General features: G+C 39.2%; 1 protein-coding gene across 3 annotated transcripts; it reads right to left on the bottom strand.

The window, feature by feature from the left end:
* Window positions 1-37: 37 nt before the first annotated feature.
* On the bottom strand, window positions 38-13666 carry dpep1 (dipeptidase 1). 3 transcript variants are annotated; one of them, XM_082528591.1, is made up of 11 exons: window positions 13456-13666; window positions 9395-9517; window positions 9133-9259; window positions 7445-7577; window positions 7218-7368; window positions 5265-5334; window positions 3920-4096; window positions 3065-3149; window positions 2865-2940; window positions 1955-2090; window positions 38-297 (listed from the first exon to the last, which is right to left on the bottom strand). In XM_082528591.1, exons 1-11 carry the CDS (start codon window positions 13491-13493, stop codon window positions 109-111), a joined length of 1305 nt encoding a protein of 434 aa, XP_082384717.1. In that variant the 5' UTR covers window positions 13494-13666; the 3' UTR covers window positions 38-108. The 3 variants fall into 3 exon arrangements, with proteins under 3 accessions (XP_082384717.1, XP_082384716.1, XP_082384718.1); XM_082528590.1 differs by lacking the exon at window positions 13456-13666 and adding an exon at window positions 12866-13443 and having other exon boundaries at window positions 9395-9531; XM_082528592.1 differs by lacking the exon at window positions 13456-13666 and adding an exon at window positions 12866-12899.
* Window positions 13667-14463: the final 797 nt, after the last annotated feature.

The raw sequence follows: 14463 nt of genomic DNA, 5'->3' as shown, positions 1-14463 counted from the left end.
AAAACTGCATGAGGGGAGAAAGTTGTGCAGTAGTTTCTCTCAGCGGTATAGCATTACAGTTCAGGATGTAACTCAGGACTTACATACTGTAGGTTCTACAGTCACCCATTAAACAGTTGATGTAATCCAAGCCTGGAGAACCAGTGTAATCAGAAGCGCCAGTGTACTGAGCGACTGGGCTGATCCGTTGGAGCCGGTAGTGCTGGGGTATCCGAAGCTTGTTCTGCACGGGTTCTGCACATCTTCGTTTGGAATGGGAACATCATCCGGGATCTCGTTGCTCATGCTGTCGCGGACCTGACACACAAAGATGACATCGTCAGGCAGGAGACAAAAACACTAATGGGGTGTATTCACTGTGAGCCCATCTGCTATTCAAAGACATTGTTTAAAACCTGATGTAGCCACGGAGTAGCTGTCAACACCAACATTACTTATACACACACATTTTAAAAAAGCTCAGTGGTCTTTAGATGATCATTGATAGCTTAGAGATTGTATTCAGGCATATGTCCCAGTGATCCACATGAGGGTTCATCTGTTTATCTATAGTGCTGTTAAATTTAAGTCTACTTGATCAAAGAAAAACGATAATAATGCAGAGAAACTGGTAGAAGGTGTGGTTTCTGGGGATGAGGAACAATGACTCACAATAGTTAAATGTTATAACCCCCCCCCCCCATCATTATGCAGATGCTTATCTGGTGCTGTAAAGTCAGCTGAGATGCAGATATAATTCGACAAGTCATTACCTAACCGTAAACATCTAAGTTTTCGGTTAGGTAATGACTTTGTGAATTGCTACTTGTCGCAAAGGACATTTGTCACAAGACAACCTGCAGAAACCAGCTAGTGCAAAACATTTTGTGATGGATGTGATTGGAGGAATTATTATTAAACACCTTGCATTCAGAGCCATTTTAGAGGAAACCAACATGATGACTCGGATCCCCACAGCAGGTCTTTGAGTGGCCTCACACATGCAAAGAACTCACTCACTCCTGATCAACTTCCCTTGAATGTGCACAGTAATGCACCGTTTTAAGTTGTTACAGATAAACATCCAGTCTAGCTTTTGTTGCAGGCATTAACTTGGAGGAGTGTTGCTCTTGAGTTGATGATATATCCCATGATATTGATGGTCAGAGTTTGATATCATGGATTTTGGTTTTTAAGACATTTGCAGCTGGTATAAAATTGATTTAGTTGAAATGATTTTTTCTCTTCAGCCTTGACGATGTCATGCAGCTGGTCTCTGTGGTGCTCAAAAATAGTGGAAAAATCTGTGACTTAAAAGGACCCAAATTTCAGCCCAACCTTGTGCACTTTTGGTCCTGTAACAAAGAAAATGTCCATTTTATGATTTCACAGTTGGTGGAGAATAAAAACCTGACTTTGAGGGGTTAGGTGGGAAACACTCATTTGGTGGTTTTTAATGGAATAACAGATCTACTAGAGTCACTTCATCAACCAGCTCAGAATTACAATCCGGAAACAACTGCTATATCAGATTTTATTGCTTTAAGGTGTGCTGAGTATCTAATTCTTTCTTATCGTTGCAGATCCTCAGATAAGGAGGCTGATATCTCTGTCACGCTGGTTTAAATGGATGGAGTGAGGAAACGTCTTAACAGGTACTTTTGGTTGCTCTCTCTAATTTCCCAAGGGGAAACAGATCTGCATGTTTGATTTGGCCAGGTGCCCTTCCTCCTCACATTTATCCAGGCTTGGGATCAGCACTGGGAGTACGCTAGCTTTGTCCTCTACTTTCAAACTGAAGATCTTTTGCATCTAAGGTAAATATGTTTACCACTGAACAAGCCAATCAATCAAACGTGTGCAACCAACTTGACCAAGCTTCTTCACACAGCTCTCCAAATGATACATGAACCCATGAAGTGCATCGAGGTTTAGGTTACTTGTGTGTGTTTGTGTGCATGCATTTATTCCTTACCTTCTCAACCTCACTCATGACACGGAGCAGGTTATTTCCAAGAGCAGCTTTGACTTCCTCATCAGTCCATCCTCTCCTGAGCAGTTCAGCCACCAAATTGGGGACCTTGGACACATCCTCCAAACCCTCAGGTACTCTAAAAGGACAAATTTACAACCAGCGAGTTACATGTGATGTAAAATTGAGTGGATTTTTTTTTATACAGCACTTCCAAAAAGCAGTACTATATTTAAAACAAACAAACACAATTTTTTTTTTTATCAAGAAAAATTACAAGAAAATCCAGCTCATTGGAAGCAAAATGTAAAGAAAAGTGTTGGTGGGTTTTTTTTCTTCATCAAGACAATTTTGAATATGACACGAGTCTAACTACCCAACGGGCAAAGTTACAGTACTGTGGAAAAATCCTGAACCACTCCTCATTTCATCATATTTTCCTTCCAACGACTCACACTTTCTTGCAATATTTTAAAGTGGTCTTGACCAGTAGTTCTCCAGGCTTTGTGAATGTTTTTCAAAGTGTTTCTTTGGACACTGGCTGCTTTTTCCATGCATCTTCAGTCCAGTCCTTGTACCTAACCATTTTCAGATGAATATTCTTTGCTTTTTTTTAAAAGCCATGTATAACACAGACCTTTCAATCATTCAAGAATAAAAGGCACGTAAAAGGATGAACCAGTATAGACACTTAAAAACAAGACTTTGTTAGTAGCACAAAAACATCATTTGTTCCAATTTCTTTAGACGAATCTCTGAAAAATACCCAAGATAATAGTTTGACAGGAGAAGAAAGTGTTTTTGCACCAACAAGGTGATTCCCAAAGAGCTATTAGCAAAAAAAAAACTTTGGTGCATCTCTCCACGGTGTGCCAATGTCTTCACATTTCAGCGAGTTTATGTGGGAACACACCTGGGAACGCCATCATAATCTCCACCAAAGCCGATGATGTCTGCCCCGGCCACTTTCTTTATATGGTCGAAATGATCTATAATGAAAGCAACAAACTTGAGAATGAAGTGAATGGACAGAAGATAGCTTTGAGAATGAAAAGATAAATGTTAATGTTTGACTGGTTTACAGCAGATGTCATGGTCACAGCAGTAATTTACCTGCGACATCAGACAATTTAGCCGTCTTGCTGCAGGTCACATAGTCATTGTAGAAGTTGACCATCACAATTCCTTTAGTTTCATTCTGGAGAGACAGACTAGTGTTAAATGGCTCTGATCTACTGCAGAGAATGACAAAGTCAAGAAAAGCATCAACCGGGCCACAAAATGCACGTCCCAATGATCCGCATGAGTGCACTGACCTCTGCTACGTTTCCTGGTTATAACTTTACGTGTATCATTTTACAGTGCTGTACAATAACTTTCTTGCTTTTATCTTATTTTATTGACTTTAGGAGGGAAGTTGTCATTACGCATCATTTAACTTGATCCATTTACAGCCATTTGCAGCTCATCTGTTGCATAAAGAGCTTTTATGGATGCGTTATCTAAGACCCCAAGCAGCAGTTCAATATCAGCTGGCTGCGTGTTTTACTGTGATCAGGTGATCTGTTGATGCATTTTGCTCCCCCACATCCAGATCACTTACAACATCTGTGGTGCACTTGGGCCCAGTTTTGTGTTATTTCTAAGAGCTGGAAAGAGCTAAATATTATTCCTATTCCACTCCATTAATTTGATGTGAAAGTTTCAGGCAAAAGGTTGTGGATGCTAACTTGTTAAAGTACAATATATTGTTATAATTTAAACCCTCTATTTGCATTGTGACTCCTTGCTTTTACTCCCACTTTTCAGATGGTTTCAACTATTTGAGGAGCAAACACCAAAGATGATGCAATAAGAGAGAGAATCAAACAATAACCATGTGAACTATTCATATACTGCTGATCTTCACGAGGTCCTCAGCCTTTAGGTTGACCTGCTGTTTCTTTCGGTTGTGTCTCGTGAACTCACCACTCGTCTCAGGACGTCATCTGGGACGTTCCTCTTATGTGGACAGACGGCGTATGCGGAGGAGTGGCTGAAGATGACCGGAGCTTTAGACAGGGTCAGCACCTGGTTCATCACCTCCTCAGAAACATGAGCCAGGTCGATCAGCATCCCCAGGCGGTTCATTTCCGCAATTACTTGCTGTAATGTGAATGCACTTTGGTTACCACTGTGGTTGTTATTGTTTTTATATTTTCTGATTGCTCCTTATTTATATATTAGTTTCAGTTAGTTTCAGTGAGGGTTGGGAGGATGTGCCCAGTGTTTCAGCTTTGATCTTTTTAAGTATTATTTTATGTAGCACACATGCTAAGAGGTAAGATTTAAGAAAATCTGTAAAGCTTTTCTCAGGCTTTTTTTTTTTTAAATTCAACAACACATTAATTTGTTTATGTAATCATGCGTCAGCAATTTTTTTTTTATTAGTCTGCCGTTATCTAACTCCATCACAAACAGCTCCAACACTCCCTCCACCTCACCTCACTAAGCTCATGTGCGTGTTATCAACAGCAGAGTTTTTTTACACCAATTCCACCAATATAACCTCTGGCAATAAATGTTATTTTCTTTGAAGTGCCTCAGAAGAAACTTTGGGCTAATGTCGTTAAGCTATAAAACATAATAACGGAATACTTTTTTATTGATGCTCTGTCAGTGTTTTCTGATGCTTCTTTTCCGAGTTAATGAGGTCATGGTTTTTACAAATGGCTGTCAGCAGTCTGAGTTGTAGCTCTCTCCTGATCACTTGCATATAAAACAACAATTTTAACTTCAAATCTCTCCTTCAGGCCTGCTGTCACTTATTTTCAGTCCAGTTCTTGTGTAAAAGGCCTCTTAAATAGTTAACATAAAGAGATTCTTAAACATTTGAAAAGTAGTGATTTACCATATACACAAGAAGGTCAGCTTTAACCTCCTAAGACCTGAACTCTTTCACGACATGCATTTTTAATTTCTCTTTGATATTTGGGCATATTGGGGCCTGATGAATGAAAAAACAAAGAATTACCAGATTTTTTTTAACCTTATTTTTGTTTTTAAGAAAAATAAGAGCCACATATGAGGATATTTGTTTAAAAGTTTGATAGAACAGTAGCAGTATAATGTCCTCGTAAGTGGATATCAGGCCCATGTAGAGCAAAATTGAGTATTTTAGTCTAAATAACCCAAAATGTGATGTCTACATATGGACACAGGGTCCTAGGAGGTTAAATGAAAAAAGAGGAATAGGAATAAAGCTACACAAAAGATGTTAATGTGTAACATAGTACTCCCAGAAATAATGATTTCCCACGTTTGCATCACTCACTTTGCCAAAAGAAGAGAGGCCGTTATGCTCCGATGGCTCTGATCCAGTGTCCACGAGCCAGTTATCTACCCTGTGAATGAAAAAGCAAGTGTTAGTAAACATGCAAAACTTAAGACAACGAACAATCTGGAACTCATTTAAAGTAAACTGAAGTGTTCATTAACATTTAATGAAACATTGAGAAAGATGGTAAATGGCCTGTATTTGTATAGCTTTACTAGTCCCTAAGGACCCCAAAGCGCTTTACACATCCAGTCATCCACCCATTCACACACACATTCACACACTGGTGATGGCAAGCTACATTGTGGCCACAGCCACCCTGTGGCGCACTGACAGAGGCGAAGATGTACAGAGATATTTTAAGGTCTTTCTCCATGATTTCAGACGTAGCAGATTATATAAAGTTCACCGTTTTCCCAATTCTAAAAACAAAAACAAAAATAAAAGAATTGGTAAAAGAATTTAGTAATATAGTTTAACATCTTCCTGGAGGCCGATGTTCACATGGTGAGGTGCAGACCTCCCTTTCTTTCATGCATGTCTGCACAAAACCTTTACAAAAACAAACAAACTTTATTTGTCACATACACAATCATACAGAGTACAACATGTAGTGAAATCCTTGTGTCCGAGCTGCAGACGTAACCGCGCCATTCCAGAGCTTGATTTGTTTAGCATGGGGATCCTGGATCCTGAGCTGCACTGAGTAGGAGATGCTCTGCAAACTCTCAGTACCTCAGCAGAGCTGGCAATATCATCAAGGACCACTCTCACCCCAGCAACCAACTGTTTGAACTATTACCGTCAGGCTGACGGTTATAGGTCACATAAAACCAGGACAAACAGATTCAGGGATAGCTTCTTTCCCAGAGCTATCACCGTAGTAAATAAGCACAAAAACAATTGAACCTATTCCATACCGTCACTGTCATTATATTATGCTGCTATTCATACTGTCATTATATTAATGCTGCTATCCTGTATATATTGTACATACTATTGTTTGAGTACTTACGATTGTTTTTGTGTACTTTTTATATTTTACATTTATATTTATTATTGAAACTTGCACCAAGGGAGTGGCACTCCAATTTCGTTGTACTCTGTACAATGACAATAAAGGCTATTCTAAATTCTCTGTACACATGTATCGTGACACAAAAGGCATTCTATTCTCTTTCTGTTTCCTAAATTTAACCAGCTGCTGGTTGCACCTGGTTGGGTCACTGTTGAGGTAAAGCATATCAGTACAGATTCACCTGCCAGTGAATGTGATACTGCTGCCTGAGTGGGCCTGCAGGAATCCCCCGTGCTCTCCACAGCTCCAATGCAACATCTGAACCTTACTGTCGGCTCAGTTAATGAATGGAAACAGTGCAAACACGATCCAGAGGAAGTTATTCTTCACATAAGACGTCTCTTGATTCTTTTTCACATGAATTTATTATTGAAACTGTCACACAGTGACACAGCCCCTAACTCTGCATTTTCTGTTTAATGTTGTGTAGTTGTAATTTGGATAAACATTCATCTGAATGGGGAAGTGAAGGCATGTGACTGAGCATATTTAACTCAGCTGAAAATACAGAACTAGAACTAATAGCTACTATATTTTCTGCCTGGAAAACACATGTCATATAAATATAGAGGCTCAGTTTTCCAGACTAGTTCTCAAAAACACTTTTCAGTGAAGATGTTGATTGAATTTGTCATTGCGATTGATTTTTGTCTGTGACCAGGCTCGATCCATGCCTTGCAAATCACTACGGCTATTTTCAATTTTCTTAGCAAAATATAACGAAACAATGTGTTTATCAAGACTTTTGCGCAGCATTATAGTCAATCAATAGAAACATGAAAATAACCTACTCATTGTTTGTATTCTTCTGAAAATTCAAACAGATTTCTTCATATAAGTAACAGCAAATTAATTGATCTTTGAGGTCTTACCAAGGTGTGTTGCAGGAGTGGGTGAGTGTGAGGTAGCGCACCCCCAGCTGGTACATGGTGCGCAGGGTCCCCAGACTGCTGTCGAGTGAGTGACCACCCTCAACCCCAATCAGACTGGCGGTCTTATTCATATTAAAGGCCTTCAAGATGTCTGTGCAGATATGACAGTTGATGTGTGATACAACCAGGAGAAGGACAGCTATGAACTGTCGGAGTCAGTGTCTCACCTTGGCTACTGGAGGCAAACATGAAGATTTCAGGGTATTTCTGACACATCCTGTGAATCACGTCTATCTGCTCCAGCGTTTGTCTGACAGCATCTTTGTACTGAGTGTCACAGGGGACGTATGCTGCCCAAAACTGAGGACCAGAGCAAAGATTATACTATGTATAATTAACTTTCAAAGTTAAACAAAGATGAATAAAATACAATCATACTCTCAAACACATATGCACAATGCTGTAAAAAAGGTATTTGCCCCCCTCATGATTCTCTGATTCAGCAGGGTGTGGCTAATTCATATTTTAATTTGTGGGTGTGGGTGGAGGCGGCTGCGTGTTTCTTTTTCATGGCATTGATTGTGAGTGGTTGCTGGAAGCTAATGACTGTCACTGGGAAAGTGATTGATTGCTAAAGCCCAAGTCACGCAAGCCTACAGATCAGTAACCACCTGTTGCTAGGGAAAAGTGTGCACATCCTAACCAGTAGGTTAAAATTTCCTGGTGATTGGTTTGGTCACTATGATATTGCTGCGGTCCTCTGTAGTTTGCATGGAAGTGACAGACTTGTGTACGTTCTGAGTCAGCAACATCCCGAGACCACAACCACCCAGTCAGTGAATGCATGTCTTCCTAGCAATGACTGTTTGTATCACGCCCCATGTAGCCAACACCTCTTGCGCAATGCACATGACATCATTCAAGAAACTTTAATAGAAATTAACTATGACAAAAAATAAATAAAACAAAAAACAAATCCCCCCCCAAAAAATTCTTTTTTATTGTTTTGGGGGATTTTAATTTTTTGAGTGTTTCAAATGCTCGGCTTCTGTTGGCTTTTCTGAATCCCTGTCTTGATTTCATTTTCGTTCTAGTGATAGTTGCCTGAAAGGAGTATTATTGAATCTTTCATTTAGATTCTTATTTTCTGGGCTTTCTTGGAATGAGTGCCAGCTCTTTCACTCTGTATCAATATAAGTGCCCTTTGTTTTCCCCGTTTCCTTCCCCTCCACATGGTGTAACACCTTCCTTCTGTTTTTTGTTTCCCTCCTTAATCACTTAAGTAATAACTAGTTTTTAGCTTCATATTTCGTGTCTATTTGTTTCAGTTATGGTAGTTTCAACATCTTCTGTTCCTTTTGCGAAAAACGGTTCCCATTAGTGATTTATTTTTATTATATTATTTTATTGTTTTGTTTTATTTCTCCATGTGAGTATCTTAATTATGTTCAGCTGTTTTTGTTACCCTTCTCTGTCCAAACCCAAATAAAGCCGTCAATGTGAACATGTACAGCCCCAGTTTTCCTCCTGGTGTCCTGTGTGTGTTTTGTGTGTAGACTTTTTAGAGATTAGAAATTAACTATCAATATTTGCCTTTTAGTTTTGGACTCCGTCTCCTGTGCACTCCTTGTACAACTCTGTACAACTGCAATTAAAAACAAAATGTATTGACAGATATAGATTTTTTGAGATGCTTTTAATCTCTTGAAGAAATGGCTGACTTCTCTGCTAATAATATATTTAAAATGAGAGTGTAACATGACTTTTTAAAATGATCAGTCTGATTCAGTTATGTTATTTTGTGAGATGTCTCCAGTGAGGAAGGTTTGTAGATAAGCTGTGGGAGCCCATGAATAAGGAGCACATTGACACTGAAATTATGTTTTTTCTTTAATAATTCTTCCATCGTGTGTACCTGAGCACCCAGTCGTCCATCCTTGATCTTAGGGATGTTGGTGTGAGTGTTTGCCAGTGTGTTAAGATCCACTTTGTTCAGCTGATTGTTGAATTGTGACCGAAGCTGCCAAGGCAAGTCATTATGACTGGAACAAAGCACAGGAGAAAGATCACATCAGGAAAGAAGTGAACTTGTTTTATTGGGTCAGCATTAGACTTCAATCGCAGATATTTACACACTAATCACAAATAAATAAATAAACAAATAAAATTTCACTTACCCATCAATGAGTGGCGTCTCTGACATTAACTGCAAGGCTCTGGCCATGTAATCGTTGGGATCCACAGCCAAGGTGATGGCGCAGGAAGTGATCCAGAGCACCAAGCATGAAGCCAAATTTACCCTGTGCAGCATTTCCTAAAGTTTAAACGCACTAAATAGATTCCTGTCTTACTCTTTGTTTGTCTGGTTTTATCCTGATAACTAAATCAAAAATTGCAGTGGCTGAGCCTCTCTTTGACCTTAATCTTAGTCCTTGAGCAGATTTCTTACTTAAATGTCCTTCAGTCCTTTGTCTGTTGGGATCTTTACAGATTTTCGCTCCAGATTCTTTCTGTTTTCAGTTGTTTATATGGTGCCAAATCACTACAAAGGCTGCCTCGAAGTACCTTTTATTGCAGGACTACTCTTTGCTCCTCCTATGTGCTGAGTAAGTTTACAGCACCAGCTATAATAAATGCAGCTCAGTAGCTTATTAATCTCTGGCTCTCTTCCGCAGTGTGTCTTTGTCCTGTCTTCCTCCCCTGACCCTCAACAAATGGCCACCCCTTCCTGAGCCTATAACTGGTGAAGGATTCGTTTGGGTAAAAAAGGAGTTTCTTCCCACTGTTGTTGTTTGGTCATAAGGGGGTCACACGACTGTTGAAGCTTGACAGCAGAAAAAAAACTGGTTTCAATTGGTGTTTTACTTTTCCCTTTGAGTGTCTTAATTGTGTGGATGCCTTAATAGGCATCCACACTATTGAGTTCCTGTTTCTCTTTAATCTTTATACTTTATTCTAGTTGCTTCCGTACACTTTTTGGCACTCAACTACTCCCACAGTTTTTGTGCTATTTTCACCGTTCAAATCTTAAAAAATTCTGCTCTTTCTGCTCTTTCCGGCTATGACTTTTGGTGCTCATAACTTCTATACTTTTTGAGATATTGATTTTTCTTTTCAATATTTTTTGCCCTTTTTTGCATATTATCAGTGGCCTCACTGATTTTCCTTGCCGGGTTGAGCTGTGTTTTAGCTCAGTGAGATGAGCATCCGTTCTCGGACTGGGAGGCCCGGGTTCAAATCCCGCTTATGGCAACATTTCTTTCAGTTAACACTTAAACTTTTTTAACTCTTTTCAACACAAATTTAAGCTTTTTCACCCCTTTTCAGCACATTTTTCAGTTTTTTCACCAGTTTTCAGCACAAATACCAGCTTTTTCAGCTGCTTTCAGCAAAAACCTCTTTTCAGCAGAATTCTGCTCATTCAACTCTTTTCAGCAGAAATTCTGCTGATTAAACTCTTTTCAGCAGAAATTCTTCTGATTCACCTCTTAACAGCACAATTCTCAGCTTCTTCTGCTCATTTCAGCACAATTGTCAGTCTCTCCACCTATTCTTTGTCAGAAAGACGTTGGCGAAGTGAGATGAGAACCTGCCTTGAGTACCAGAAGGGCCAGGTTTGAATCCTGCTCAGAGCAACATTTTTTTGCTTTTTTTTTTTTTTTCCAACTTTTTCAGCTTTTTTCAGCAGATATCTTCAGCCCTTAAGGCATCCACACAGCATTTTCGCAGGAAATGCAAATTTTTCTAGTCTTCAGCTGTTTTTGTTATTCGTCTCTGTCCAAACCCAAATAACACCTCTGTGTAACATATACGGCCCCAGTCTAACTCCTTGTGTCCTTTGTGTATGTGTGTTTAGACTTTTCAGAAATTAACTATAAAGATTGTCTTTTGGTACTGAACGCTGGGTCGGTGTCAGCTATAATGAATGCTGTTCAATGAGTCTATAATAAGCCCCTTGAACTGGAGAGGACCCGGCTTTATTTAACAAAATTCAATTAGTTAAACTAAAAGCTTATTTTAAAGACAAAAATGACTAAATTTAGACAAAACTGAGGTTACTACATTTGGCTTAAATTTTCTTTGAAACATTGTATCTAACCAAATGCTTACTCTAGATACCATTATCTCCTTTAACACTGTGAGAAATCTGGGATTCCAGTAGTGTGCACATTACACAAATATGTAGGACTGCTTTCTTGCATTTGAGCAATACAGATAGATTCTTGATGATCCAAAATGGTGCAGCAAGTATACTGACAGGGGCTAGAAAGAGAGAGCATATCATATAATTGGTGGGGTTTTCTCTGTATTATTGTCTGGTCTTTATCTTAAAGCGCATTGAGGCAACTACTATTGTGATTCCCCGCTATAAAAGTAAATCTGAATTGAAAATTCTCCATCGTTATTGTGCACATTTTGAGCAACAAAACCTTTTGACAGCAGTCTTTTTGCATCAGCATGCGGAATAAATAAAAGGATAAAAGGTTACAAGAACTACTAAATTGGCTTGATTGAATTTGAAAGTTCAGTTATAAATAAATAAATAAATAATAAAACAAACAAATTAAGACAAATTAAGAGCTTCCTTGTGAGCTTCTCTTCATTGGCTGACCGCTGAATCCAGAACGGAATTTAAAATCCATCTCTCCACATTATTATACCTTGAAGACATAATAGTACTTTACTCTCAGACTGCCTGCTTGTGTGCAGAGTTTCTAAAAGCAGATTGGGAGGGAGAGCCTTCAGCTATTCGGTCCCTCTAGTATGGTATGAAACGCCAGGACTGCCATAATGAATTAATTAAATACACCATTAAATAATTAATTAAAATGGGAAATAATTAAAAAATGTTTTTGACACATTTAATTAATTAATTATTGCCACATTTAAATAATTATTTAATGGTGTATTTAATCAATTCATTTTGGCACAGTTGACACCTTCAGGTCTCACCATGAAATAATTTTATCTGTCAAACTCACCCATCAAACTCAGGGGGCGGGGTTACCGCTGATCGAGTCAAAACCATTGCTTTGGCCTGATGGCCATTGTTTTTAGCACACAACAACCGGCATGTGGAAACTAACAGAACTGAACTTTGAAAAACCCTGTTTGTGTGTCACCAAATACCGTTTTAATATTTTTTAGAATGTAGTGGTTTAATCTTCATGTGTCTGGTCGGTTTGTCAAGATACAGCCTCTTTGCAAAAGTGCTTCGATGATTTCGGAGATGTCTGCCCAGTCTCACGGCGAAGCGATAGACCCGCTCGCCTCGCCTCGCAAGCAATCGAGCTGTAATTACCACCGACAAAGCGCAGGCCCGGGACACAGCTGTAATAACCCCCGCTGACACTGACTTCTTTTACTGACGTTATATTTATCGGCTTTTTATTTCCTGATGTTCTTATGTGTCCTACGTGTTTCAGTCGCCAAATAAATTCGATTAACAGCTGATCTTTGGGTTTTTGTTCAGTAATCAGCGTGACCTGCGTATAAACGCAGAAAAGAGATAACGTTGGTGTTTCCGTCATGTAGTAACTGCTGGCTTTAACTGTACAAAGGTTGTTCGACACTATGAAACACATACAGACTTCATGATGTTCGGCTAATATTTTAATTGTGAATATTAATCATGAGGGTAAACGGACCTGTACACCACGGAGCGAGGTCAGCATGTCCACGATATCTTCAGCTCTCTGAGTCAACACAGAGTTTCCCGGCTGAGTAATTTAACTGTCATCTACGTATAATTCACGGGTCATATCAAAAATGATTTTACAGAAAATCATCCTTATTACTGCCAACTATTCCAGAGACGTGAAAATCTACAGCATAAAGAACAAAAAAAATATAGCAGTCTAACGCAACACTGTAACAGAGATGAACGCATCCGTTTGTCGCAGATCAAAGTGGAATGAAAGTGATTGGTTGAACAGGTGTTCGTGATCTGTGTCATCTGCGTTTTCATCAGCGTAAGAGACTCAGCAGCAGATTAGAATAACAGTTATACATTTAATAAATCACCAAATGAATCCAAGAAACGAGCAAATCTGTTCTGACAGTTTGAGTTTGTGTTCCCTCAGCTGCAGACTCGCTGCTGTTTAAATGTTTGAGAGGAAGATTAGATAGAAAACAACGTCAAACATAGACTCAGCCTGTGTTCACATTTGATATGAGCTCAGGGTGTATAGTGGCTGTGTCCTGTTTTAAGATCATACATGTAAAATTGTTGTCTGACCTGCATCGATCCAGTCGCTCAGAGTCCGTGGTTACCATGGTTACTGCATAATCAGCTGTAATCTAAACAGCTGGCACAGCAGAAACCTACCGGCGACATGAGTGTTTATGGTTGTCATTGCAAAAGAACTGTCTGAAGGTTAACTGACGTTAACTTGGATAAATTATAGTTAAAGAGTATCACACTTAACACCCACGTGAGCTGTGTGACTGTTCACCACTGCACTGAAGTCAGTAGGCTATTACTTAAATACACGTGCTGTCATAAACTATGATATAAATAGGGAGGTCCTATTAACATGTTTAGTTTTAAAGGACACCTTCCTGCCTTTAGTGTCATTCATGAGCAGTATTAGTTTTCTTCAAACATCCAGAAGTCTGCACGATGTGTTTCATAGTTTCTAACAAGCCTTTGACAGTTAAACATAACATGACCGAAACACCAACAACCCCCCCCCCCCCCCTTCAAAATGCTCTAAAATGGAAATTTCCTGTTTCCACAGGGTAATTCCACTCCAGATCAACAGTATACAGCCCCACAGTGATACCATATTAATATCAAGTCATTCTGATTTTGCCTTCCAAAGTAAAAGCCTTTTCAAATTGTCCACAATTGACCTACCTTTCAGTGATTTCAAAATATATTTCAAAAAAGCCTAAATTATATGTTATTATGTTCTTAACATATCTGTTAATTCACTCGAAGTTGGCTTTTATTTTGAAATCCGGTTTCCACATCCATTCCCGTAATACTTTGAATACACAGGGAACGTAAAACAAACTGGAGGCTGGCTTGACTGCAAGTCTCGAATTGGAGGCTGGCTTGACACAAGTGCAGCACTCTCCATGATGAACACGCTGTTGCAAACTCTGCTCCTCTCGGTGGAAATGCGCCTTCTCTTTCCTCTTTGTATAAAACATTTTAAAGGTCAGTTTAGTCTCAAAATTCACTGTTAAATCCAAAACACACCAGATAAAGAAAAGCGAACGGTTCAGTCTAACACATGTG

This window comes from Aulonocara stuartgranti (assembly GCF_965226115.1).
Source record: "Aulonocara stuartgranti genome assembly, chromosome: 1".
Lineage (NCBI taxonomy): Eukaryota > Metazoa > Chordata > Actinopteri > Cichliformes > Cichlidae > Aulonocara > Aulonocara stuartgranti.
This window is presented reverse-complemented; position numbering and strand designations above follow the sequence as displayed.